This window comes from Rhineura floridana, chromosome 8 (genome assembly GCF_030035675.1).
Source record: "Rhineura floridana isolate rRhiFlo1 chromosome 8, rRhiFlo1.hap2, whole genome shotgun sequence".
Classification (NCBI taxonomy): Eukaryota; Metazoa; Chordata; class Lepidosauria; order Squamata; family Rhineuridae; genus Rhineura; species Rhineura floridana.
In genome coordinates, this window is record NC_084487.1 from 49,170,942 (window position 1) to 49,197,779 (window position 26,838).

The following is a 26,838-nucleotide window of genomic DNA, read 5'->3' on the forward strand; positions in this document are numbered from 1 at the left end:
CATGCGAACACACATGCGAACACACATGCATCTCCTAATCTATGTTCTTGATCTAAGAACCATAGAGAGGTCTTTGGTTGGTGTAAAATAAAGTGTTGCTCAGTCTTCGGGTTTACTCCCTAGATGCAGTTATTAACTTCCTCAAGGACTGGAGTACATTCTACGGTAAATGATGACCCTGAGGTCTTATCCACATGGGAGCAAAACATCGACATCATATTAAAAACGCTGCTTTTTCTGCTTCGTTTTCTGTTTGCACAGTCCAAATAAGGGGCTCAAAGCCAGCTGCAAACACGGTGCTTTTAATTCACACTGAAGGGAAAGGATCAAACATACAGCTTCCTAATGACCACGTGCAGAACGGGAGCCAGCAGCCAATCAGGAAATGACATGAACAAAGGGAGGAGGAGGGAGTGGGTGTGGAGAGGGGAAGCATCGGATTAAAGCATCTACAAACCCCAAGAATACAGAATTGAAGACATTTTTACCTTCCCATTTCGGATTAAAACAGCATGTTTTTACTTTGGATTTAAAGAGGAAAACTGAGTTTTAGCTGCTGATTGCCAGTCATGTCATGTGAACCATGCAAATTAAAAGGGGCTGTGAGAAATCTCTGTACGAAACCTGTACGAAATCTCTGTGTGAACCAGCCCTGAGACACCCATTGCTTGTTGCGTGTCATTTTGTGTATATATCTATGTGCACTAGAATTATTCTATTGCAATTCAATGCCTCTTTTAAATTTTCTTTCATTTATATGATTGTCCATTTCTCTCTTTCACAGGCCCACACATTTTGACTATTGCTGTTTTCACACTTACTGGAACAGTGGTGATGGTTCTGATCGTCGCTTTGCTGCTACTTTGGTACAATTGTCTTTTCCTCTTTCTCTGTCCTTCCTCAGTGCTAAGTCCACAAGTCCTTTTTGAAATTTGCATTTTTGAAGCCTCCCCTCTATAAAGGCTATCCAGGACAAATGAATTAGGTTACTTAAGCTCCAGCATTCCTTGCACTGCTAACTGATCAAGTCCCCTGTGGTAAATTTTCTGCCCAAGCCTAACCATGTCCTTTTTCCACCTACCTGACCAGAAGGGTTCCTTCTCACTCTTTCCTTCCCCTTACACCTCACACGCTTTGGCAGATAATCTTCAATAATGGATTCTCTGCACTCTATCTTTGAGAAGTAGCAGCTTAGTCAATAGGACTTTTGATACTGGCTTCAGTGTAAACATGATTGAGATTTGTTTGTGGTTAATGCACACTTTAAAGTTACATCTAAAAAGACTGCTTTTGACTTGAATCAAACAAAGGACAATATTTATATTCATTCATTACGTGATAAGTAGCTTCTGAAGTCCTTAACCTGTCCTATCTATCCATGAGTAGTTCTAATTCCAATGCTTCAAGAATCACTGCAATTGTACATGTGTTTTTGTCATACAGGAAATATAAAAGAGCCAATGAACTCCGGCTGAAGAGATGGTCCCACATTCCACCAGACAAGATCCTGCCTTTGGAGACTAATGAGACAAGCCATGTCAGTCTGAAGGTAGGAGGCAGCAGCCATCTATGGCACCAGTTCTCCCTCACAATTCAAATGGTGCTAGGTGTCTCCTGCACACTGTATGGGCTGTGATGATGGAACTATAGATGCTATCTGTAAAACCACTTTGTGATATCCTAATTTCTGAACTAAAGCAAACTATCCAGTCAGCAGAGTAGTCCAATGAGAGTAGGAAAGGGAGAGTTCATGATGGAAGAAATGCCAAATTTAGAACCCTGCTGGCCAGGATGGAAGGTGATTGGGGGAACAGCTGGAGAGAAAATGTTTGCCAGCTCCTAGGCTAGCCTACTTCTCCTCAGTGCCATGCTAGAGAAATAGGAAGGCTTTAGATTGGTTCTGACATGTCTCTTTTTCTCCCTAATGCTGTCAAAGCACTTGACAGCAATGGAAGGTCAGCCCTGAAGGTTCCTATGGCCATGACAAGGAGGCCTCTGGAGGTGGACTTCCTTCTCCGCCCTTGGAGGTCTGCAATATCTTGTAACCCCTTGTATGCTCTTCCAAGGATCATAATTTAATAATATAATAAAATAAAATCATAGGACTATGCCTTTAATATATGACTATTAAGAGTCTTTTTTATGATGGGGATAAAGTGAAGCAATGAATTACTTGTTTATTCTTTCCCATGTATATTTATTTACAGAATGTATATAGGTCACTCAGTAACACTGTTATTTGGGCACAAAAATGAAATATTAAAATACATCACTAACAAATTGCAGCATAAACATTGTCAGCAGAGGTGGAGATAAAACAATTTTGACAACATGGATAAAACCACAAAACACGTAAAACAGTGGGTTACAATGGAAAACTCTAAATCTCAGATTTTAAAAGGCCTGGGAATTTTTTTAAAAAAAGTCTTCACTTGGTGCCAAAATAACCATAACAAAAGTGCCTTTCTCAGTGGAGGGCATTCTGCAACTTTGGTGACACGACCTAGAAGGCCCTCTCCCTAATAGTTACCCACCCTCACTACCAGGGGCATCAGGAGCAGGGCCTCTGCAGAAGGTCTCAAGGTTTGGCTAGCTAGAGCTATGTGGGAGACTGTCTTTCAAAGATCCTGGTCCCCAGCTATTATGACCTTTAGAGATCAAAACTGGCGCCTTGAATTGGGCCTGGAAATGGACTGAGCTATTGCTGCTGATCAAGATGCTGCTGAGCTTCTATTCTGTGTGTTCATGTGTTGGTATTACTAATCAAACCCCAGATCTTGGCACTGTGTGAACTTTCCATTGAGAATCAGGCCCTTTTAGACAATCTGTCAAAGTCTGCCACAACCACATCTTGTCTTTGCTTGATAAACCCATAAGTGACTTGTAAGTGATGGCAGTGCAATGTTTTATTTGAATGTACTGTTGGGGGGAATAGCAGCATGGTTCTGTTCCCCTCCTTTTAAAAAACAAAACCTGGCTAGATTTGTGCTTCTATACCATAGGTGTATAGGAAAGCACTTCTCAACCTTTTTTTCCTGGAAGTTAGGTGAGAAGAACCTGTAGTGTTCCAGATATTTTTAGACTTCAGCCCTAGCCAACATGGCCAATGGTCAGGGATGATAGGAACCTTAGAACAACAATATCTGGAAGGCCACATGTTCCCCATCCCTCCCTACACAGACATACTCCTGCATAGAAGCTGCATAGCAAGGGCATGTGCAACCTCTCAAAAATGTGGTGGGGTAAGCCTACAAAATTTTTCTAAAAATAAATGTTTACAAAAGCGCCAGAAATTGTTGTTCCCATCACTTAGTACATCCAAAATAATACCTGATAGATGTTTTATGACCTTACACAGCCACATTCCAAACAACAATCATTATACTGTTACTCTTACTGTTGTTAATTTTATTGTTATGGCATTTGAGGAAGGAATTGGCTTTTCGCAGATATTAAATGTGATTTAATTGCCTGGAAATACAATATTCCCCCCTACAACATAAACTATTTTGAGAGAAGATTACGATCTATAAGTAATACATGAAAAACAATTTATTGTTTCAAATCTGTTCAAGCACAAAGGATCACAAGTCCATGCTGGGATATGTATATTTGAGTCTGATGTCCCAAAAACTTGTGGGACACATAGGTACTGCATTATACTTTTCTGGCTCACACAGAGTGGGATATATTACTGAAGTCAGCTAAATGAACCTTCTTTGTTTCTCAGATTGAGGAAGACAAAAGGCGTGACACTGCACAGCGATTGCGTCAAGGCAAATATGACAAGAAGGTACTTTTACTCCAGGATCTCTGCTTTTCTCTTCTTGTCTAGAAATGATCTTATACAAGAAAAATATCAAGGTGCCATTTCATGCCTATTCCCCCACTTACTTGCAAGCCTGAGTAATTAAGAACGGAATAAGAATAGAGTAAGAATGCTATTTTCCTCCCAGGCCTCTTTCTTTGGCACCTTGAGTAATAGACACACAATTAGCCATTGGTGTACTCTAGAGCAGAGGTTGTTAAACTGTGGTCTGTGGACAACTGTTGGTCTGTCTATTCAGGTTATCTATACTTGTCCCTGCAGTTGATTTATTTTTTCTGATGAAGATTGAGGCCAGCTTGATTAGGGCTAGGTTACTGAACAGGCTAACAAGGCCCCGATTTTGGGTTCATGATGTTCATAACATGACACTGGTATGGGGTACTAATTTCCCCTTAATATTTACCAGTGAAAGGGGTCTTTATCAATAGCCTGGTCTATGGTCCATAATTTTTGTAACATGGCAGCGGTTTTGATGATGCCAGTGCTGAAAAAAAATATTATAAATTAGTTACGTATGTACTTTGATTTGTAGAACTAATTTTTGTATTAAGTGGGCCACCAAGGCCCTCAGCAATTTTACCAAGCAAGGGGTCCTTGGTGGGAAAAGTTTTAAAAACTGCTCCTCTAGAGCAACAGAAACAGCCTAGAGGTCCAAGAGTCTGATTGGGTGTGACATGGCGACTTGTCCATATAGGAGTTTAGTGTGGATTCACTGCTGCTCATGTATGCAAGTTTTGGGGGCATCCACAACGTCCTCATCAAAATGCCAGCCCACATTTCTTCACCATTTAATCCTGATTTTCCCATTCCATGAATAATTTGATAAGAAAAATAATGTTCAAATTACATGCAGCACAAGTTGCATTGTAGTGCATTGTTTTGTTGGGTAGTTCTTTGTGTGTGTGTAGTGAGGTTCTCAGTGATCACTCTTTATCTCCACACCTCCTACTTCCATTTGCTCCTCACCTGAGCACAACCTAGTCTTGCTGAAAGCATGTTTACAGTGTATCAATCTTTTAATAATTTATCTTTATTTTTCAGTGCAGAGGTTTTGCACAGGACTGTTCTTACACAAAACCACTGTATTAAAAATAAAATATCAACAGGAATCAGCAGTTACGATATATAGCATTTTCATCATTATTTGTATTTTGGATGTTGTTTGGTTCTTTTATTGTTTGTTTGTTTTGTTTTCTTGATTTATTGTATTTATACATTGCTTGTTTTTTATCTTTTTGTACACTGCCCAGAGAGCCTTCGGGCTTAGGGCGGTATATAAATTAAATTAAATAAATAAATAAATAATCAGCAGTGAATGAGGCAGAAAAGTGGAGACAACAAGGTAAAGTGCTAGAACTGGCAGTGAATGGAGAGAGGAATGTGGAGGCTATGAGGCAAAGGGCTAACCTAAGGACATGGAGGGAGATAAGAACTGCAAGAGGAGAGACTGCTTGCTAAGCTGCCTGAAAGTGAAAAGAATGTTGTCCTTTTCAGACTTGAAAGGAGTGGGGGCAAGGGGAGAACCAGCGCTACTCTTTCTGTGCGCAAAATGAGTTCAGACTTGTTTCCAGAAAATACCAAGCAAATGAACAGATGATGATTCACTCTTCAGTCCAGTCAGAGACATTTTATATTTTAAAACAGCAATTTGAATAATTAAGACACGAATATTTCTGGTCTACTTCATCACCTACAGTTAGATAATCTGACTTTCCAGTACAGGTTTCTGTGATGCAGCTGCTTTGTGTATTTACCTATTAACCAAAAGGCTGGTTAATTTCATTGTGTTCCCATTGCAATTATTCCTCATTGTATCTAGGTAGAGGGAATTGCAGGGGAGGAGAGGGGTACAGTTGCGTCATATGTGTCTCTGTATATGTGGCCCGTTGGGTAAGAAGGCAGAGGAGCTAGGCACCAGGAGGTACGGGCAGTACATCTGCAGCATTTTAAAGGACTGCTCAAGGAGGGGGCCCGTAAGGGGGACTCCTGGTTCCCCAATCTTGCTTTTTGAAAGTATCTTGTCACAACTACCATCACTCTTCCTTCCTTCCATGAATCTCCTTTCTGCTCCACATATTTGAAGTTTATCACTTTGCAAAACACTGCTCTTTTTCGTCTTGGTTATCTAATCGTGTCTAGTCAGAAGTAAATTCAATTTCTTTCAAGTGGAATCAGGACTTCAACCCAGGAAGCAAGCTACTGCCTTGATTCTCCCAATGTAATTAATGCTGCTACCCTCCATGTCAGCTCGATTACACTGTGATTTAGCCAAAAGAAAAAATAATTATGGCTGCAAATAAAATAATAAGCATTGAAAAGCAATTGTAATGATTGCACATCATGGGGTAAGGGGGTCTTATTAAGGGGTGGCAATGAGGATGGATATTTGGGAGGACTTGCACACGATTGCAGAGATGCAGGCAAATATTAGTCACGTGCAAGACCTCCATTACTAAAGACTAAAACAAAAATAAATAGAAATGGATATCCCCCCCCAAGAAAAAAGAATAGGCATACAATTTCCCTATTGTGAAGCATGATTAAGAATCATAGAATCATAGAGTTGGAAGGGGCCTTGTAGGCCATCGAGTCCAACCCCCTGCTCACAGCAGGAAATCCACAGCTAGAGCATCTCCCGCAGATAGCTGTCCAGCCTCTGCTTGAAGACATCCAGCGAAGGGGATCCCACCACCTCCCTAGGCAGTCGGTTCCATTGCCGAACTGCCCTTACTGTCAAGAAGTTCCTTCTAATGTCCAATCTGAATCTACGCTCCTGCAACTTAAAACCATTAGACCTAGTCCTACCCTCTGGGGCAGCAGTGAACAAATCTGTACCCTCCTCTATGTGACAGCCCTTCAGGTACTTAAAGAGTGCAATCATGTCTTCTCTTCACCAGACTGAACATGCCAAGTTCCTTCAACCTTTCCTCATAAGACTTGTTCTCCATACCGGCTATCATCCTCGTCGCCCTCTTCTGAATCCGCTCTACTTGTCTATATCTTTCTTAAAATGAGGCGCCCAGAACTGAACGCAGTATTCCAGATGCCTGACTAATGCAAAATATAGTGGGACTATTACTTCCCTCAACCTGGAAACTATAGCTCTGTTTATGCAGCCCAAAACTGTGTTTGCCTTTTTTGCCGCACCATCACACTGCTGGGTCATGTTCAACTACATGTTGAACTACATGTTCAACTACAATTCCAAGGTCCTTCTCACACGCACTACTGCTAAGCCGGGTATTTCCCATCCTGTACCCATGCATTTTGTTTTTGTGGCCTAAATGCAGAATCTTGCATTTGTCTTTATTGAATGTCATTTTATTAATTTCAGCCCAATTTTCTAGTCTATCCAGGTCCCTTTGGATTTTATTCCTGTCTTCCATTGTGTTAGCTATCCCTCCCAGTTTCGTATCATCCGCAAACTTCATAAGGCTTCCCTCCACTCCATCATCTAAGTCATTGATAAAAATGTTGAAGAGTATCGGCCCCAGGACAGAACCCTGTGGCACTCCACTCGAGACCTCCTTCCAGTCCGAAGCAGAGCCACCGACGACCACTCTTTGAGTAAGGTTTTCCAACCAGTTGTGAATCCACCTGACAGTATTTCCATGTAGTCCGCATTTGACTAGTTTGCTAATCAAAAGGTCATGGGGGACTTTGTCAAATGCCTTGCTGAAATCTAGATAGATGACATCTACAGCATTTCCACCATCTACTAAGCTAGTGACCCAATCAAAAAAAGAGATGAGATTAGTTTGACAGGATTTTTTCTTGACAAACCCATGCTGGCTCCTTCTAATCACAGCATTGTCATCTAGATAGCTGCCAATGGACTCTTTTATTATCCGTTCTAATATCTTTCCCGGTATTGAAGTCAGACTGACCGGCCTGTAATTCCCCGGATCTTCTTTTTTACCCTTTTTAAAGAGCGGGACGACGTTTGCCCGTCTCCAATCCTCCGGCATCTCTCCTGGTCTCCATGATTTCTCAAAGATGATGGCAAGAGTTCCATCTCACTCACCAAGCACCATGTTCATGCAGTTACTGGCCTGGAGTGTTTGCACCTTGTGTTGGGCCAGAGGGACAGGCTGGGAATCCTTTTGGTGTACCGCCCACCTTGCTGCCCAATGGCTTCCCTAACTGAGCTGGCGGAAGTGGTCTCGGATATATTGTTGAGGTCCCCCAGACTAATAGTACTGGGGGATTTCAACATTCATGCCGAAACCACTTTGTCCGGCGCGGCTCAGGACCTCATGGCTTCCATGACAGCCATGGGGCTGTCTCAATATGTTAGTGGTCCAACACATGTATCGGGGCACACTCTAGACCTTGTTTTTGCTACTGAGCATGGGGAAAGTGATCTGGATGTGGGGCGTTTTACAACACTCCCTTTGTCATGGACAGACCACTGCTTGCTGAAGTTTAGACTTTCAGTAACCTCTTCCCTCTGCAAGGATGGGGGACCTATTAAAATGGTCCACCCCCGGAGACTAATGGATCCTGAAGGTTTTCAAAGGCCTCTGGGGGATTTTCCGGCTGATAGGACTGGTGCTCCTGCTGAAGCCCTGGTCTCTCTGTGGAATACGGAGATGACCCGGGCTGTAAACACGATCGCTCCTGCACGCCCTGTCCTGTGTAGAGCTCATACAGCTCCATGGTATACTCCGGAGCTGAGAGCGATGAAGCAAGATAGGAGGCGGCTTGAGCGGAAATGGAGACGAACTCCCGACGGATACAATTATGCGCTGGTTAGTGCTTCGACTAAGCTCTATGTAGGAGCGGTGAAGGCAGCTAAAAAACATCATTTTGCTGCCACTATTAAATCTTCTCTTTGCCGCCCAGCGGAGCTCTTTCGAGTTGTCCGGGGGCTTCTCCATTCAAACCCTCCGGACACGGTGGAATCATCGGAGGCCCGCTGTAATCAGTTTGCCGATCACTTCCAGAATAAGATCTCATGTATCCGCCAGGACCTAGACTCTCAAGTTATAGCAGTAGATCCTAGTGAGATGTCCGGAGCACAGTCTTGTCCTGTTTTGTTGGATGAGCTTCAGTTGGTTCAACTCGAGGACGTGGACAATGTGCTTGGACAGGTACGTGCAATCACTTCGGTACTGGATCCTTGCCCCTCCTGGCTGATAAAAACTAGCAGGAATGGAACAGGTAGCTGGGCCAAGGAAGTGATAAATGCCTCTTTACGAGAGGGAGTGGTCCCGGCTGTCTGAAAGAGGCAGTGGTGAGACCACTCCTGAAAAAGCCTTCCTTGGACCCAGACAATTTTAACAGCTACAGGCCAGTGGCGAATGTTCCATTCCTGGGCAAGGTCTTGGAACGGGTGGTTGCTGGCCAGCTCCAGGTGCTATTGGATGAAACTGATTATCTAGATCCATTTCAGTCGGGTTTTAGGCCCGGTTTTGGCACCGAGACAGCCTTGGTCGCCCTGTACGATGACCTATGTCGGGAAAGAGACAGAGGGAGTGTAACTCTGTTGATTCTCCTTGATCTCTCAGCGGCTTTTGATACCATCGACCATGGTATCCTTCTGGAGAGGCTCGCAGAGTTGGGAGTTGGAGGTACTGCTTGGCAGTGGTTCCGCTCCTACTTGGCGGGTCATCTCCAGAAGGTAGTGCTTGGGGAACATTGCTCGACACCGCGGGCTCTCCAATATGGGGTCCCGCAGGGGTCAGTTTTGTCCCCCTTGCTTTTTAATATCTACATGAAGCCGTTGGGAGAGGTCATCAGGAGTTTTGGAGTGCGTTGTCATCAGTATGCTGATGACACACAGCTCTACTTCTCCTTTTCATCTTCTTCAGGTGAGGCTGTCGATTTGCTGAACCGTTGCCTGGCTGCGACAATGGACTGGATGAGAGTTAACAAACTGAGGCTCAATCCAGACAAGACTGAGATGCTGTTGGTGGACAGGTTCTCTGATCGGATGGTGGATATATACCCTGTCCTGGATGGGGTTACACTCCCCCTAAAGGACCAGGTTCGTAGTCTGGGAGTCTTTTTAGACTCTTCCCTCTCGCTTGAGGCTCAAGTAGCCTCGGTGGTTAGGAATGCGTTTTACCAACTTCGGTTGGTAGCCCAGCTACGTCCCTATTTGAGTAAAGAGGACCTTACATCAGTGGTACATGCTCTGGTAACCTCACGTTTGGATTACTGTAATGCGCTTTACGTAGGGCTACCTTTGAAGACAGTTCGGAAGCTACAACTAGTGCAAAATGCGGCGGCCAGATTGCTGACAAGGACCAAGCGGTCCGAGCATATAACACCTGTTCTGGCCCGCTTGCACTGGTTGCCAATATGTTTCCAGGCTAGATTCAAAGTGTTGGTATTAACCTATAAAGCCTTATATGGTGTGGGACCACGATACCTTGCGGAACGCCTCTTCCGATATGAACCGGCCCGTGCACTACGTTCTGCTACGAAGGCCCTCCTCCGGGTTCCAACTCACAGGGAGGCCCGGAGGGTGATGACAAGATCTAGGGCCTTCTCAGTGGTGGCCCCCGAACTATGGAACAGTCTCCCCGAGGAAGTACGCCTGGCGCCGACTCTGCTCTCCTTCCGGCGCCAGGTCAAAACCTTCCTATTCTCTGAAGCATTTTAAGTTACACTGATTTACTTTTAAAAATGTTTATTGTATTGGATTGTTGATTGTATTATTTAGTATTATTTTGTTATTCATTGTATTTTTATGCTATTTTATGTTCACTGCCCAGAGAGCTATTGCTAGTCGGGCGGTATATAAATTTAATAAATAAATAAATAATAAAATAAAGAGGTTCTGAGAGTACATCCGCAAGTTCCTTCAATACTCTGGGATGCAGTTCATCAGGCCCTGGAGATTTGAACTCATTTAGGTTAACTAGGTATTTCCTGACTATCTCCTTATCAATTTTGAACTGCAATCCCGACCCCTTACTGAGATTGCTACTGATGCAAGATTGCACACTGTTCCCTTTTTGGGAGAAAACGGAGGCAAAATAGGCGTTGAGCAGTTCTGCTTTTTCCTCGTTATCTGTCAACATTTTGCCATCCTCATTGAGCAGCAGTCCCACCATTTCCTTGGTCTTTCTCTTGCTTCGAACATATCTGAAAAACCCCTTTTTGTTGTTCCTCGCTTCCCTCGCCAGCCTCAGCTCGTTCTGGGTTTTAGCTTTCCTTACGCTATTCCTGCAAGCCCGAGCCGCTCGTAGGTACTCTTCCTTGGTGATGCGTCCTTCCTAGGGTTGCCATATTGCCCGGTTAGCCGGGTTTTACCCGGATTCTATGCATGCCACCCAGCTCCCGGCTAGCCCCTTAGGTGGCCCGGATTCTCAGCTTTAATTTAAAAAAAAAATTAAGTTTATAGGTGGTCCGGTTCTCGAGATATGCACAAAAACGTCAGCCGCCCCGACTGTTAAATCTTTCTTTAAACAGTACTGTATACAGTACTACAGCACTTTCTAGCTTTAACCCCGCCCGTTCAGCATTGCAGCCAATCAGAGAAGCCAGGATTGTTTCAGTTTCATTGACCTGAGGCAGTGTCTAGAAAACAAAATGTTGGTCCCCCCCCCGTTTATCTGAAAATCTCATAAATTGGGTAAGTAAGTATATACATTTCAGTTTTTTTTCCTCTTGTGTGCAGGAGTCAGATCTTGGGCAGTGTTTTGAAAACCTTCCCAATGCTTGCTTTTTGTAAAAGCAATGCTAATCCCATATGCCCAGAGTAAATCCCATTGAATTCAATGGGACTTACTTTTGAGTAGACATGGTTATGAATATGCTCAAAATCAATGGGACTTTGGAGTGAATGTAAAAAAGAATTGTGTTTGTGTTCTAATTCTTTCTGCCCCCTTCTCCAGTCCTATTTTAAAGCAAGTAGGCAGGGCTTACTTAGGTATTACAGTTTTTATTCTGTAGGAAAGTAATACTGATTTTTTAAAAACTAATACTGATTTTTCTGCAATGACCAACTGGTTTGACAATAAACTATTATATGGGCTGTATGTATTTACACATCTGCAGTGTGTGTGTGTGTATGGAGTCTTTCCAACACCCCTGTGAGGTAGGGTTGAAAACCAAGGCAGCTCACAACAAGAAATAAAGCCATTTAAAATCCAATAACCATAAAAACAAGTATAAACAGTTGCAAAACAGTGTAAAGTGGCATGATTCGGAATGTTGGGTTGTGTGAATGAAGTTGCTTATCACTTGAGGTTGCATTTCTGTCCCTGTTTGAGTAAGCCCCACAGAATACACTGGGACCTGCTTCTGAATAAATAAACCTAGGATTGCACTATAAATATCTTTACAGTTTGTGTAAATAATAAATATATTTGATAGTCATGCTTATGTAAATATTTCTTCATTTATCATATTTTTGGTTTTTGGTTAGGAATCCTGACTGGTTGTGAGATGCTTAGTTTTCTGCCTTACTCATAGGAATCTTGTTGTGGTTGGTATGGTATTACATTTAGGAAAGTGTTACTGCCTTCTGTGTTTTTTTTCCTATTTGCATTTCACTTATCTTTAACCTCACTCTGTTACAGCCATAGAAGCAACAGCAGCATATGCAAGATAATTAACTCCCATTAGTGATAAGAGCAAGAATTTATAATTATTATTTCAATTAAAACAAGAGGCTTATCAATACTTTGAAGAGAACCAGATATTTATTTTCTTTCTGAGCCCAGGACTGGGTCTTTCATGATGCCCGGGGGGGGGGGGAGCAGGAGAGTAGTCGATAAGACAGACATCCTGGCATTGGTAATCTAATTAGCAAGGTATGTGTGGGGTTGTTGCACACTTCCAGGCCCAGTTTCATTTTGAGTATGGAGGTGGAACCTGTGTAGATGTGGTTGATCAAAGGGAGAAGAAATTTTGAGTTAAGCAAAGCTCTGCTTTTATAAAACATAAGAAACATACAGATACTTTGAATGTCTGAGTGCCTGCACCAGTGGAATACTGGAGGAACTTGTAAAGCTTGCTGCAACAGTATTTAGAACTGAGCATGTGGTGTGAAAGACTCCTTTTCCTAACATTTTGGCTTCTTGTTTTTCTCCACCCACCACATCTTTGAAATATATCGTATATGGTTAACCGTACTGCTGCCCTGACTTACTTTATGTTTGTTGCTATTTTGTGTTTTTATTATGTTTTTATATTGATTGTGTATTTTTATTGTTTTTATTATATTTGTAAGCTGTGCTGAGCTCTGTTTTTAACAACAAAAGGGCAGGATATAAATTCTCTTAATCAATCAATAAATACTCCATAGTGTTGGAAACTAGAGTCTAGGCATTTAAGGCTGAAAATGTTGCTTTTAAAAAAAAGATTTCTCACATCTTTCCCCAGCTTTTGGTGGTAATTCCTAGGCACAAAAACAAAACAACTGGACAATCCAAATATTAATATGCAGATATTTGCATAATATGCAAATAATATGCAGATATTTGCATAATATGCAAATACTTTACATAATATGCAAATTAACCTGCCCGGATTTGTGGAACTGGAATATGGCAACCCTAGTCCTTCCTTCCATTCTTTATACATGCTCTTTTTTACTTTTACCTCCTCCACCAGTCTTCTGCGTAGCCACATTGGCTTTTTCCGATGTCTTCCATTTTTCTTCCTCTTTGGAATTGTTTGCGATTGTGCTTTTTGTAATACGTTCTTCATGAACTCCCACGCTTCTTGGGCTCCTTTTTTCTTCAGTCTATCTAGCCATGGGATCCTACCCATCATTTCCCTGAGCTTGCTAAAATCGGCTTTCCTGAAATCCAAGGTCCATGTTTGACTATATTCTTCTTTGGCTTTCCCCAGAATCCCGAATTCCAGCATTACGTGGTCACTTTCCCCCAAGGTACCGACCGCTTTAATTCCCGTGACCAATTCGTCCGTGTTAGTTAAGATCAGGTCCAGGATTGCCGATCCCCTTGTTCCTTCTTCTACTTTTTGAAAGAGGAAATTATCAGCAAGGCCCATCAGGAATTTGTTGGAGGCTTTGTGCTTCGCAGAGTTTGTCTCCCAGCAGATATCCGGGTAGTTGAGGTCCCCCATCACTACTACTTCTTGCCTCCTTGAGATTTCAGAGATTTGTTTGAGAAAGGCCTCGCCTACCACCTCTTCTTGGCCAGGGGGTCTGTAGTAGACACCTACTACCACGTCGGTTTTATATGTTTCTCCATTTATTTTTACCCAAATGGTCTCTACCGGACCCCTTTGTTCGCTCTCTTGGATTTCCATAGAGGAGTATTTGTCTTTGACGTATAACGCTACTCCCCCTCCTTTTCTGTTGCTTCTATTCTTTCTGTAGAGTTTATATCCTTGAATGGCTATATTCCAATCATGGGAGTCATCCCACCAAGTTTCTGTTATCCCTATGATGTCATATTTGCCTTGATGCACTAAGACTTCAAGCTCCCCTTGCTTGTTTCCCAAGCTCCGTGCATTGGTATATAGACACCAGAAGTCTCTTTTGTCCTGATTGGTTTCCTGCATTAATATACCGTGAGGTTTGCCGTGCATCCCTTTATCTCTCCCAGTGTCTGCTGTACCCTTCAAATCGTTGCATTTACAACCTGCTGTCTTTAGATCGGTAGTTAAGCTATCATCTCCATCCCCCAGAGGCTTTAGTTTAAAGCCCTCTTGATGAGTTTTGCCATACTTCTGCCAAAGAGATTCTTCCCAGTCCTCATGAGGTGCAGCCCATCTCTTGCCAATTATTAAGGTTGCTCTTGTAGTCTTGCACACTTCTGGTTTTTTTTTTAAAGGTGCACATACATAGCAACAGAAATATCTCCCCTCATGGCCAGAACATAAAAAAGGCAGAGGAGGAGCGACTGAGAGGAGGAACAATGCTAAAACAACCAGGATATTTTCTGTTAGGTTTTGTCCACTAATGTGAATCCCAAGTTGCAAAACAGCAGTGAACAAGATGGCTTAAAAGACAGGAGTGAGTGGATGTTTGCAAGTCATTTGTGCATATAAAAAAAAATGAATCTGAACATCCTGTTTTCAAGATACTGCCCCTGAGTGGACATGACCTGGGTCAAGCTGACTGATGATGTGTTTTTTTCACATAGTTCTTATCTTGTTACCTCTTCTTATGTATAAAGGATTTTCATTGCACTTTTCCCATTGTATAGCTAATACTGCTTGCCAAAGACAACAGTGGCCATTTCCTCATCAATGGTTAGGCTAAATTACATTTCATGTAAATATATTTCTAATATATAAACCTTTTCTTTCTTTTTTTAAAAATGTTTTTAAAGCGTTTTAAAAATGTTTTTAAAGATGTTTTGTTTTAATATATTTTAACATCTGTTTTTATGATGTTTTAAAGTGTATTTAGTGCTTTTCCACAGGTAGCCTGCCATCAAGCAGGTATCATAGCTCCACCTGTCGTCCGAAGGCAAGAATGTTCTGAAGTCAAGACTAGGGGCATCAGGCCCCTCCCACTCTCCAGTTCATTCTTGCATTCGTCCATGGCAGTTGGATATTAGAATAGCGTAGTGTATAGCTAAGTTTTGTGTTTGTATTTTGTGTGATAGAGTGTGTGGAACTGAGTGTAGTCGTTTCCTATCGTTCCCGTGCCTCTGTCATTGCCTTTGAAGTGTGTGGGACAGATTGTTTTTTCATTTCGTTCCCTTCCTTTCATTGTTTTTATTTTTGACTGGTATTTTTGGGAGGGTTGTTTCTGCATTTGTTTCTATCCCCCTGAGTCCCTTTGTTGAGGACTGCGCCAGCCACTACCCTTCCCTTAGTTGGGAGACCGCGGCTGCGGCTCTCCTGTCCTCAGGTGGCGGCAGCTTGTATTTTTCAGTCAGGAGCCTGCGGCTGCGGCTTCCTCCTCAGCGCAATCGCTACTCTGTACCGTTTGTCCTTGCCACCTGTTTTGGCGGCGGCTTGCCTTGATTTTACCGGCCAGGAGCCTGCGGCTGCGGCTCCTTTTTTCTCTAGCAGCCTTAGCCTCCCTCAGCGGCGGCGTTTATTTTTTCCATTGGCTACTCCACCACCACCACCCTGGCTCGCTCTGCGGCCGTTTTAAGAAACTGCAACTGCATTCCTCAGCTTCTCTGCGGCTGTAAGGAACACGCGGAGGCCGTTCTGCTCCCAGAAGACAGCGGTTTTCCTGGCGGGCCCTTTTTAAGGTCTCTGGTGCTCTTCTGTGACCGCCATTGCTCCCTCTTCGTTCCGACTGCCATTTTGTTTTTGCAAATCTTCCCGCTCCTTTTAGTGGTCTCCTTTTCGTTTGCCCTTTCTTTCCCGCTCTTTCTGTTTCAGATCTTCCCCCTTAGAGATATTTAGACCTGAGTCTTCCTGTGTTTGTTTTAAGCAAGAAAATCCTGCACAAGGCCCTTCAGTATAGTTGCTCTGTGTGTGCTGCAGGGTAAAGAGAATCCTGCACAAGGCCCTTCAGTATAGTTGCTTGGATGTGTACTGAGGCTGGTTACTGAGGCTGTTTGGAGCTGTACATTCTCCCCCATCCGTGGGCGTGTACTGAGGCTATTTGGAACTGCACATTCTCCCCCATTCGTGGGCGTGTACTAAGGCTGTTTGGAACTGTGCATTCTCCCCCATCCGTGGGCGTGTACTAAGGCTGTTTGGAACTGTGCATTCTCCCCCATCCGTGGGCGTGTACTATAGCCTTGGGTCTGTACATTCTCCCCCATCCATGGGCGTGTACTGAACCCCTCTCGGAGATTTCTGATGGCGGATCCACAGCCAGTGGCAGCTCAGGCGACCAGCGCAAAACGATCAGGCAAAACCACTTCGCACAAGTCAGCTAAGCATAAGCAACCCAGATTACACTCCAAGGCTGTTGCTAAAACTAAACATCTGTCAAGCCACAGCGTTTCCAAGCAAGCACATTACGTGTCTGTTCCAGCTTCTGAAAATGTGGGCCAAGAACAATTAACAGCCCTTTTTCATTCTCCTGCCAGGTCATCTGAGGATGACTTTGAGGGGTTCCCTGCCCAGCCATCAGCCAGTTGCCCGCCGCCACCCATATTGCCCCCTAGGGCTCATTCATCTCTTCAGCCTGATGAGCCCCCTGTAAATTTGCCTCAACAAGCGCACCCATCATCGAACCAGCCAGGCCACTCAGACCATCCTCTCCCACCAGGCTTGCAGTTGTCTCCTGAGTTTCTCTCTCAGTTACAAGACATGCTATCATTCTTTTCTCAAGCACAGTCACAATCACAGGTAACTGCCCTTCCTCAGCGGAGCGTACACAGTCAGTCTGGCGATTTGGGACACTACGTAGGCAATGAGGCACAACCATCATGCTCACCAAACCCATTCGACATTGCCAGGGGCAGGTTTGGTGATGAGATTACCGGTTAGGAGGATCCATTCCTCTGCAAGCCAAAGGAGACGAGTGGAGTGATCAGTCAGAACAGGAGGAGGATGCATCCTATCGCCTGTTTGATGCAGCTGATTTTCATCCCCTTGCTCGTAGAGTTTTGAACACCTTAGGCCTCCAACCTCCGCAAACCTGCAGCTGCCACTCCGCCTGTTAAAGGGGCCAGTGTCTTGAAATCCCCCAAATCAACGGAGCACCTCCTCCCTGTGCCAGATCCTATCAACAAACTGGCCAAGGAAGAATGGTCTCCCTCACTGCAGACACGCCATTTTATGGCCCTTGCTGGCCAGGGTAGTTTGGCACAGACAACATCACCTGGGCAGAGGAGAGTACCAGGGAAGTAGAGGTACCTCAACATCTTCATATCGAGGAGGGGCTCGCCAGCGCAGACAATACTGACATGATCCCAGTCGGGGGCAGATTACTTCTGTTTGCGAACCACTGGCTGTGTCTGACACAGGTCACTTGGATCAGAGATCTTTTTTGTCATGGCTATGCACTAGAGTTTTGGGTAACCCCTCTGGACAGATTTCATCCCTCTCCTTGACCCAAGGCTCCATCCAGGCACTGCATCATGCAAAAAGCCATACATCACCTCTTGGACATAGCGGCAATAAAGCCAGTCACCACAGCAGGGAGGTCGGAAGGGCTGTACTCCCTCCTGTTTGCAGTGCCCAAACGAGATCTGTCATGGAGGGCGGTGTTGGACCTCAAGTTCATCAACTGTTTCATCAAGTATCGCAGATTCAAAATGGAATTCCACCACTCCATTACAGAAAGCCTTTGCGAAGGAGACTTCCTGGCCTCTGTCGACCTAAAAGAAGCGTACCTCCACCTGCCTATTTGCATAGCTCACAGCAAGTTCCTTCGATTTGCCTTCGGCCCCCAGCATTTTCAATATCAAGCGATGCCTTTAGGTCTCTTGTCCGCCCCGAGGGTATTCACCAAGGTGCTACTCATCTTGGTGGCTTACCTTCGCCTACTAGGGGTGCCTATCTATCCCTACTTAGACAATCTATTAATACGGGCAAGTTCCAGGGAGCTGGCTCATCTCCATCTGACCCTCACGCTCCATGTCTTACGGACCCATGGTTGGCTAGTCAACCTCGACAAAAGTCACCTCCAGCCAACCGAACGACTACAACATCTAGGAGCAAAGTTAGACACCTCACAGGCGATGGTCTTTTTGTCTCCAGACCGCATCACAGCCATCAGAGCCATGGCAGCCCTTTTGATGCGTTGTTCAAGCACAGATGTGTCCTTCCTTCTGCTGGTGGACGATAGTCCAAAATCTCAACAAAGGCACTCTGTTCCAAGAACCCCACTGGACAGTTATGACCACAGACGCCAGTCTCACCGGCTGGGGAGCCCACTGCAACTCCCAGTTTGTTCAGGGGGTTTGGTCTGGCATCGAGCGGAGTCAGAGCATCAATTGGCTGGAACTGAGAGCTGTCCACTTAGCTCTTTTTCATTTTCAGTCTCTATTCCCCTTGGATCATGTTCTCATCCGAACAGACAATACTTGCGCGAAATCTCATTTAAACAGACAAGGGGGAACCAGGTCTCGATCCCTACAGAACCTAGCCTACCAAATCTTCGAGTGGGCAGAAAAACTTCTGAAATCCTTGAAAGCAGAACATCTCAGAGGAATCTGGAATGTGACAGCCTACTGGCTCAGCAGACAACAGGTCTTTCCGGGAGAATGGAAACTTCATCCGACGATATTCCATCTTTCAAAGTCGGTTCGGCGTTTTCTCAGTGGATCTGTTTGCCTCCAGCCTCAATTTCCAGCTACCCAGGTATTTTGCACGGTACGTGGACACAACAGCAGAAGCAGTGGATGCACTATCGATACCATGGTCGGACGGCCTGCTGTACGCATTTCCTCCAATACCACTTCTGGCCAGAACTCTGAGGAAGGTTCGACGCAAAAGGGCCAAGGTGGTTCTAATAGCCCCGTATTGGCCTCATCGACTGTGGTTTTCGGATCTCGTTCCCATGTCAGTGAAGGACCCTTGGACGCTCCCAGTCAGGCCAGACCTCTTATCACAGGGTCCAATATGGCATCAGGACCCCAATTGGCTCAACTTAACAGCTTGGCTTTTGAACGGGGACATTTGATGCACGCAGGCCTATCTAAGGAGGTCATTGACATTATACTGGCCTCTAGACGACCGTCAACCACTTGTATTTATCAGAATACTTGGTTGTCATTCTCCAAGTGGTGTGATTCCCAGAAGTTCCATCCCTCTCAAGCCACGATACAATAGGTGTTGCAATTCCTTCATAAAGGTCTAAAGATGGTGCTTAAACCCAACACCTTACGTCGACATGCATTCACTTAATTGTCCATTCTATCAGTTTCATCCACTGGTACTCCTATTGCCTCGCACCCTCTAATTAAATGTTTTCTGAGGGGAGCCGCTCTACCTTCGCCAGCCGTCTCCCATTGCTTTCCTTCGTGGAGTTTGTCAAAGGTTCTGCAAGCTCTACGACGTCCTCCGTTTGAACCCATTAGGACTGTGCCATTACGTCTGTTGTCTTTCAAAGTCCTGTTCCTGATAGCGGTCACCTCCGCGAGAAGAGTCTTGGAATTGTTGCATTGTCTTCCACCCGCCATCTTTGTATTTTTCATAAGGACTCAGTTGTACTGCGGACAGATCCCTCCTTTCGTCCCAAGGTCAATTCAGTCTTTCATTGCAACCAGGACATCGTTTTTCCTTCCTTTTGCCCAAATCCCATCCATCCCCTGGAGAAGGCTTGGCATTTGTTAGATGTCCGGAGGGCTCTCAAGATCTACTTGTCTCGAACCCAGGATATAAGACTAACTGAGTCCTTGTTTGTATCCTTTCATCCACAATCTATGGGGAAGAAAGTAGCTAATTCCACCTTATCTTGCTGGTTGCGCGCATGTATTGCCTTGGCTTATGAGTCTCTTAAGCTTCCAATACCTTCTAGAATAACAGTGCATTCCACTAGATCAGCAGCCACTATGGCTGCTTTTGCAACCAACGCTTCCCTGCAGACATCTGCAGAGTGGCTGTTTGGTCTACCCCAGATTCGTTTATAAGGCACTACAAAATAGATTGTTATTTATTATTTTATTTATTTAGTTTAATTTATATACCGCCCTAAGCCCGAAGGCTCTCTGGGCGGTGTACAAAAAGATAAAAACAAGCACAATATATAAATACAATAAATAATAAAAAACCTCTGCCAATGCCTCCTTTGGTAGGCGGGTGTTGCAACAGGTTCTCAATGATTATTAGGATGTGGGTGGTCCCTCCCTGTTATGGGCTGCTTTGGTACATCCCGCTTGATGCCAGGCTACCTGTGGAAAATGGACCATTGGTCTCACCTGAAGGGTGATTTTCACAGGTAGACTGCCATCACGACCCTCCCCTTTGGAGGACATCTGGGGATTTTCCATTTGTTTCTATATATTTCTGTTTATGCTACAACGTTTATCTTCCGTATTATTAAGTCAAGACCTTTCTAAATCTGTTACATTGAAATTTTAGTATTGTATTATTATGGAATCGCAATTTCGTTATTTCCTTGCTGGCAGGCCCGTTGGCCTTTTTCATACAGTTTTAGATATCTCTCTGGACTCGTCGCGAATGAACTGGAGAGTGGGAGGGGCCTGGCCAGACTTCCGGGAAGGGTGACTTAGCCTGTGCCTGCTTTTGAGACGGGCTCCTGCCTCAAAAGAAGCTTATTCAGATATATCAGTCAGTTTTTTCTTTTTTTTTTGACTGATTAAACTTCTCCCGGGTAGGGAGAAACGAAGAGATTAACCTCAAAGCCTATTTTTGTTGGGACGACCAGATCTCATTAATTTATGGGACGAGGTCCAGCCGACGAAGGTGGGACGGATTTTTAACAGCAAGCTCTATCTGATAAAGCGAACGTTCACCTTATCTTCTAAGAGAGAACGCACTAACAGGCAAGCACCCTTCTTTCTATATTTTTCTTTTACTTGACTTAAATTGTTGCTGTTTAAAAGAGATTTGCCAGATTGATCAGTTTTTGACATCTCACTGGGGAGCCATAACTTCTCTCTGCTACGCACTAATTAATAGCTTATCTCTGTTTTTGTTGCAAAAAGCTGTCCTGGATTTGCATTCTAAAGATATACACAGAAGAGGGATTTCTATTCCAGATTTTTATTTTGAAAAATATTATACTGTTTTGAGACTACTCTCTTTTTGGTCTATTTTATTTTGACGAATCTGTTTCTTGACGATTGCCATTAATTGTTTCGATCCTGGGAACTGCATTTTGTTTACTTAACTATTGGAGAGATAAGGCTGTCTGCTCTGTTTATACTGTGATGTCACCAAGTTTGGAGTATTAACCCAATTGTTGCTGAAATAAGAAGTGGTTTTCCTATATTTTTCTTTTAAAATGGCAATTAAGAAAGTGGCTGAAAATCTGGAAATAACTATGTTTCAGAAAATAATGGATGAGATTGAGATAATGAAAATTGAATTGAGTAAAATGAAGCAGGAGATTAAAGATATAAGGGTCCCTGTGAGAGAGGTGACCCTGGAAGGGGTCCCTGTGAGAGAGGAGACCCCGGAGATTGGAACAGGGGTCCCTGTGAGAGAGGTGACCCTGGAGACTGGAATAGGGGTCCCTGTGAGAGAGGAGATCCCGGAGATTGGAACCAACGTGGAACAGGAACAAGATTTGGAGTCTATGGACTTTAGAAATAAAATCTATTGTTTGGAACTCAATGTTATCTCTGAAGAAATGAATGAAGATTCTAGAGATAAAGTTATCAATGGCATGGATAATCTTCTGGACTGGAATGATGTGATGGAGCCCAATATAGAGAAAATCTATGGAATTAACTGCAGCCATGTGACAATGGAAAAACTTTTAAGAGATGACCCAGTGTATTTTGAAAAAAAGAACAGAGATATGATTTTACAGCAGTATTTCAGCAACCTATTCAGAATGGATGGCAAGAAAATATTTGGGATAGAGGTAATCCCCATCAGACTCTTACTATATGACTATGGCTTTGACAGCAAGATTATTATGGAATACTGATAATGGAAGATTGGATATTGAAATTACTGGACTTAACAAGACTACTGAAGATGGAAGATGGAAAATGGAACTAATAGAGATAATAGAACAATGGCTACTGAAATTATTGAACCTAACAGATTCTGATGTGATGGATTAATTGAAATGTTTATTTTGACTATGGTTATGACAATAAGATTATCATAATTAGTAATGAGATGGATTAATCGATATGCTTATCTGGAAAAAAAAATTGATAGATATATTTCTTAAAGAATTGAAACCTCTCTTTGACTTTTTGTGGAAAGAATAAAGTAATGTTTATGAGATTTGATGATTAAGTAAGATAACTACTGGAGGAAAGTGATTTTATAATATGACTTAAGAGACAGGATTGTTATATATTATAGACTTATAACTGATTTGATCTTTGACAAATGGGAAGTCAATATTTTACTCTTTATTTTTTATTTTTGTTTTTTTTTTCTTTTTTTCTTTTTGTTTAACTATTTTTGATTTTGTTTTTTGTCTTTGAATGTTTTATGATTTTGTCTTGTATGTTTTATGAAAATCTGAATAAAAATTATTGAAAAAAAAAAAAAAAAAAAAAGAGAGTGGGAGGGGCCTGATGCCCCTAGTCTTGACTTCAGAACATTCTTGCCTTCGGACGATAGGTGGAGCTATGATACCTGCTTGATGGCAGTCTACCTGTGAAAATCACCCTTCAGGTGAGACCAATGGTCCATTTTGTTTGCTGCCCTGGGCTCCTACTGGGAGGAAGGACGGGATATAAAATAAATAAATAAATAATATATAACCTACTTACTCAAGCCTCTCATGATATGGATTACTGTGATTCTGCTGTTGGTTCCTCTCAATTATGTTTTCATTTTCTAGGTGATAATCTTGAAGGATTTAAAACACAGTGATGGGAATTTTACAGAGAAACAGAAAATAGACCTCAACAAGGTAAATGCTGGACCTATAACCACAGCAGATCCATTAAAAATATAGAATACAAGATCCTTTCTCTCTGTATTCTTTATTTATTTATTAAATCATCATATTGCAGGTTTTAATCCCTTCCCTTTGCCATGAACCTTCTTCAGTATGCTGGATCTCACTATAGAGGCCGAAATGTGGAAAGTTCAGTTTTCAGACATTACTCTATATAACCCTGCAGTTGCTGGTATACACTTTTGAACTGGAAATCACTGGGAGACAGCGGCTGAACAATATTTCCCTGGCTAGCATAGGACACCATATCCCCATACCATTGTATCTAATTTTCAAAGTCATCCTTCCCTTCTAACATATACGTTATTTTTACCCTAGCTCCTTCAGATTGATTATTACAATCTGACTAAGTTCTACGGAACTGTCAAGATGGACACTATGATCTACGGAGTGATTGAGTACTGCGAGAGAGGATCACTGCGGGTAATTAGCTTTGTCATTCACTGAATAATTTGTACAAAGACACATGATAACTGATCGCATCTAAAGACAAGTTCTTGCTGGGACCAGGAGTGGACAGTGGGGTCTGTGTTGCTATTTGTCTCATAAACTTGTCAGTACCTCCACCACTTCTGCACAACTGAAACCAACAGAGGGCAATCATCTCTCATCAACATACTGAAAATTCACTGAAGTCAACATAAACATTTTTATTTATTGCAGTTTGATATAATAAGATCAAGTTTATCTGACCTTTTCTGGAGAGTTAGTAACAGAAACAAAAAGGGTTCACTCTCAATTTGAGGCACAGGTAGACTAGAGAATCTTCTGAATAACAGCTGGGATTCTTCTAAACCACAGAGTACATGGCAGGGAACACATGACCATTGTAAGTCAGGAATGCAGATGCTGGATTCAAGGCCTCTCAGACAAAAGCGAGACTAGCCACAGAAAATAAGATCGCTCTAGGTGCCATACTGGCAGCTAAAGACATTGCTGCAGCAAAGGTCAGCACCAGAATCAGACATGATGTACCAGTGCAGTCAGAGAGGCTTTCTTTAGGTCCACTCAAGCTGTGAAATATGTAATAGGACAGAGATCTTTGGAATGCCTACAAGATGCTCTACCCAGCAAGGTATCTGAGTTTCACTTAAGGCTGGAGACAGTTCCAGGTGATGACTAGATTTTATATTTTTAAAGAATAGGGAACAAACATTGTGTGTTTACATGTCCTAGCAATCCAGGCTGCAACCAGAAACTTTGAATGTGATTAAATGCAGACTTTGGGACTTCAGCATCAAGCCAGTTTTTCTCTTCCCCCCATCCCACCACTATGCTTAACATCGAACCCGATTAAGAGTTCTGGAGAACTCAAAAGATGGCTCACTATTTTGTGACATTTTAGTTGGTCCATATAAAATTGGTCCCAAGCATGTTCGACAGGTGGAAGGTCACACTCTCAGTTGACAATCTGGGGAGTTTGAAAACCCACACAAACACCTTGGGTAAACCATGTTTAATATAAATTGGGAGAGGGTTACCCTTTTCTAGCTTATAAACCACTTACAAACCATATTCTTTTCTGGAGAAATGATCCAGCATTGCCATCTGGATTGTTTGTCAAGTCCCTTCTGAGTCTGTGGTGCTGCCTGTGATTTTTTGTGTGTGTAAATATTTGTATTGATGTTAAAGTGCCAACATGGCAGACAAGAACCTTGTGTAAAAACAGGGCAATAAGTCACATTGCCTGGATGGTCTCTTGAGGCAACATTCCCCCACTACTCCTTGGTATGGCAGGCTGCTAGATCCCCTGCCCCAACAGCTGTTCTACACCACATCACTGTCCTGTTCAGTCTTCACCACAGTCACTCCAAGAACAGTCTCCAGTTATCAGATATTCTCCACAAACTCACCACAACAGCATCTTCCCCTCAGTAATGTAAATGTACTGCCTTCAAGTCAATTCCGACTTATGATGACCCTATGAATAGGGTTTTCGTGGTAAGCGGTATTCAGAGGTGGTTTACCATTGCCTTCCTCTGAGGCTGAGAGGCAGTGACTGGCCCAAGGTCACCCAGTGAGCTTCACGGCTGTTTGGGGATTCGAACCCTGGTCTCCCAGGTCGTAATCCAACACTCTAACCACTACGGCTTAACTGTCCCTCAACTGTCTCTCCCCCAACATTGCCAAGACTGCCCAGAACCCACAGTCTTCACTTGTTACAGTTCTACTTATCCCATTTTCCCATCAGCTGTCCTTGTGAAACATATTAAAACAACAGCAAGAACATTAAACAACATAACAAAAACATATGAATAGGTACATTACCTGCCACGCATGAATTACGGGTTATTGTTTTTTTTAAAGGACTAACATTGCTTCCTTTTGCTTTTGGTAACTTCATTATTATTAATTGTAAAGATTTGTACCACAGCTTCTTTGTTGTCTTCATCTCAGGATGTCTTAAATGATAAAATCTCCTACCCTGATGGCACCTTCATGGATTGGGAATTTAAAATTTCTGTCATGTATGATATTGCCAAGGTAAGTAGATGGATGGCAATGATGAACTTAGTATTAAGGCAAGGGTATTCTTCATTTCCAGTTCCACTGAGTGATTGCCTAGAAAAATGATGGGATATAGGATATGTTGCTAAATCTAGTGACAGGATTCTACAAGTACTCTCCCTGCCATTCAAAAGGAATTTTTTTTATTCTGTTGAGAGCTGGGCCACTGCAAGCTTGTTAAATTTTGACATTTTGCTGTAGGAGAACATAATCCTGCACCTAACTGAAAGAATGAGCTTTATTTAACAAATTGAGATAATGGCTGCCATTTTTGTTTAGAAATGTAAAAATAAGCCACTCACTAGGAAAAGCTTTTTCAGCTAAGGTGGGAAGAAACACAGTCTGCACCACAAATTAAGAAGGCCTTACTGTGTATCCACAATGTTGGAACTGAAGATAAAAGTTGCTTTTGCCTTTAATATTTTTAAAGACAAGATGAGGATCATGAGGATCATGTATGGACTTAATTTAGTCACCCTTCTGCACATGTGAGCCTCCACCTGCAATCCGATATGTGTGACACAGGTTTACAACTTCAGCGAGAACTGGACCTTATACACCTCCATTCAAACCTGATTTCTGGAGTACAAAATGCTCTTTAATTTGGTTCATATATGCAAAATGTCTCTTTGTTAACATTTTTTAGTCTTGTTATCAATGTCTACTTAATTTATAGACACTATTTCCATAATTCTAAAATCTTACAAACAGGAGCACTATTTGTGATGGATGAACACACACCAAATCTGACCACTCTACCCCTTTCAGTCCTTAGCTTCCATATTTGCTAAAACAATTTTTTTAAAGCTATAGTTGCTAAAAACGAGTCTCTTTCCACATTCTGTCTTGTTTAATTAGATTAATGGGTCTGTGCAGCAGCATACTATTATGAAGTTATTTGTTTTAATTTATTCATTTTAATTTTTTGTTAACCAATCATCAAAACCATCCTCAAAATATTTTAGTGCAGTGTACAAAAATGTGAAAAAGCTAATTCTCACACAACATATATATGCAATTTGAAACCAGTAAATAAACCTTAAAAATACAGCAAATTAAAATAATTTCAAAACAAAAGCCAGAACTACTAAAT

The 26,838-nt window shown here is 42.7% G+C and overlaps 1 protein-coding gene across 1 annotated transcript in view; it reads left to right on the forward strand.

Moving 5' to 3' along the window:
- The window catches only part of GUCY2C (guanylate cyclase 2C), a 112,149-nt gene that overhangs the window by 41,066 nt on the left and 44,245 nt on the right, over positions 1–26,838 (forward strand). Inside the window, exons 11-16 of the mRNA XM_061582817.1 lie at positions 785–866; positions 1,444–1,549; positions 3,731–3,793; positions 23,118–23,189; positions 23,556–23,660; positions 25,635–25,721. Coding sequence (XP_061438801.1) covers positions 785–866; positions 1,444–1,549; positions 3,731–3,793; positions 23,118–23,189; positions 23,556–23,660; positions 25,635–25,721 — 515 coding nt within the window. The remainder of the gene's footprint in view (positions 1–784; positions 867–1,443; positions 1,550–3,730; positions 3,794–23,117; positions 23,190–23,555; positions 23,661–25,634; positions 25,722–26,838) is intronic.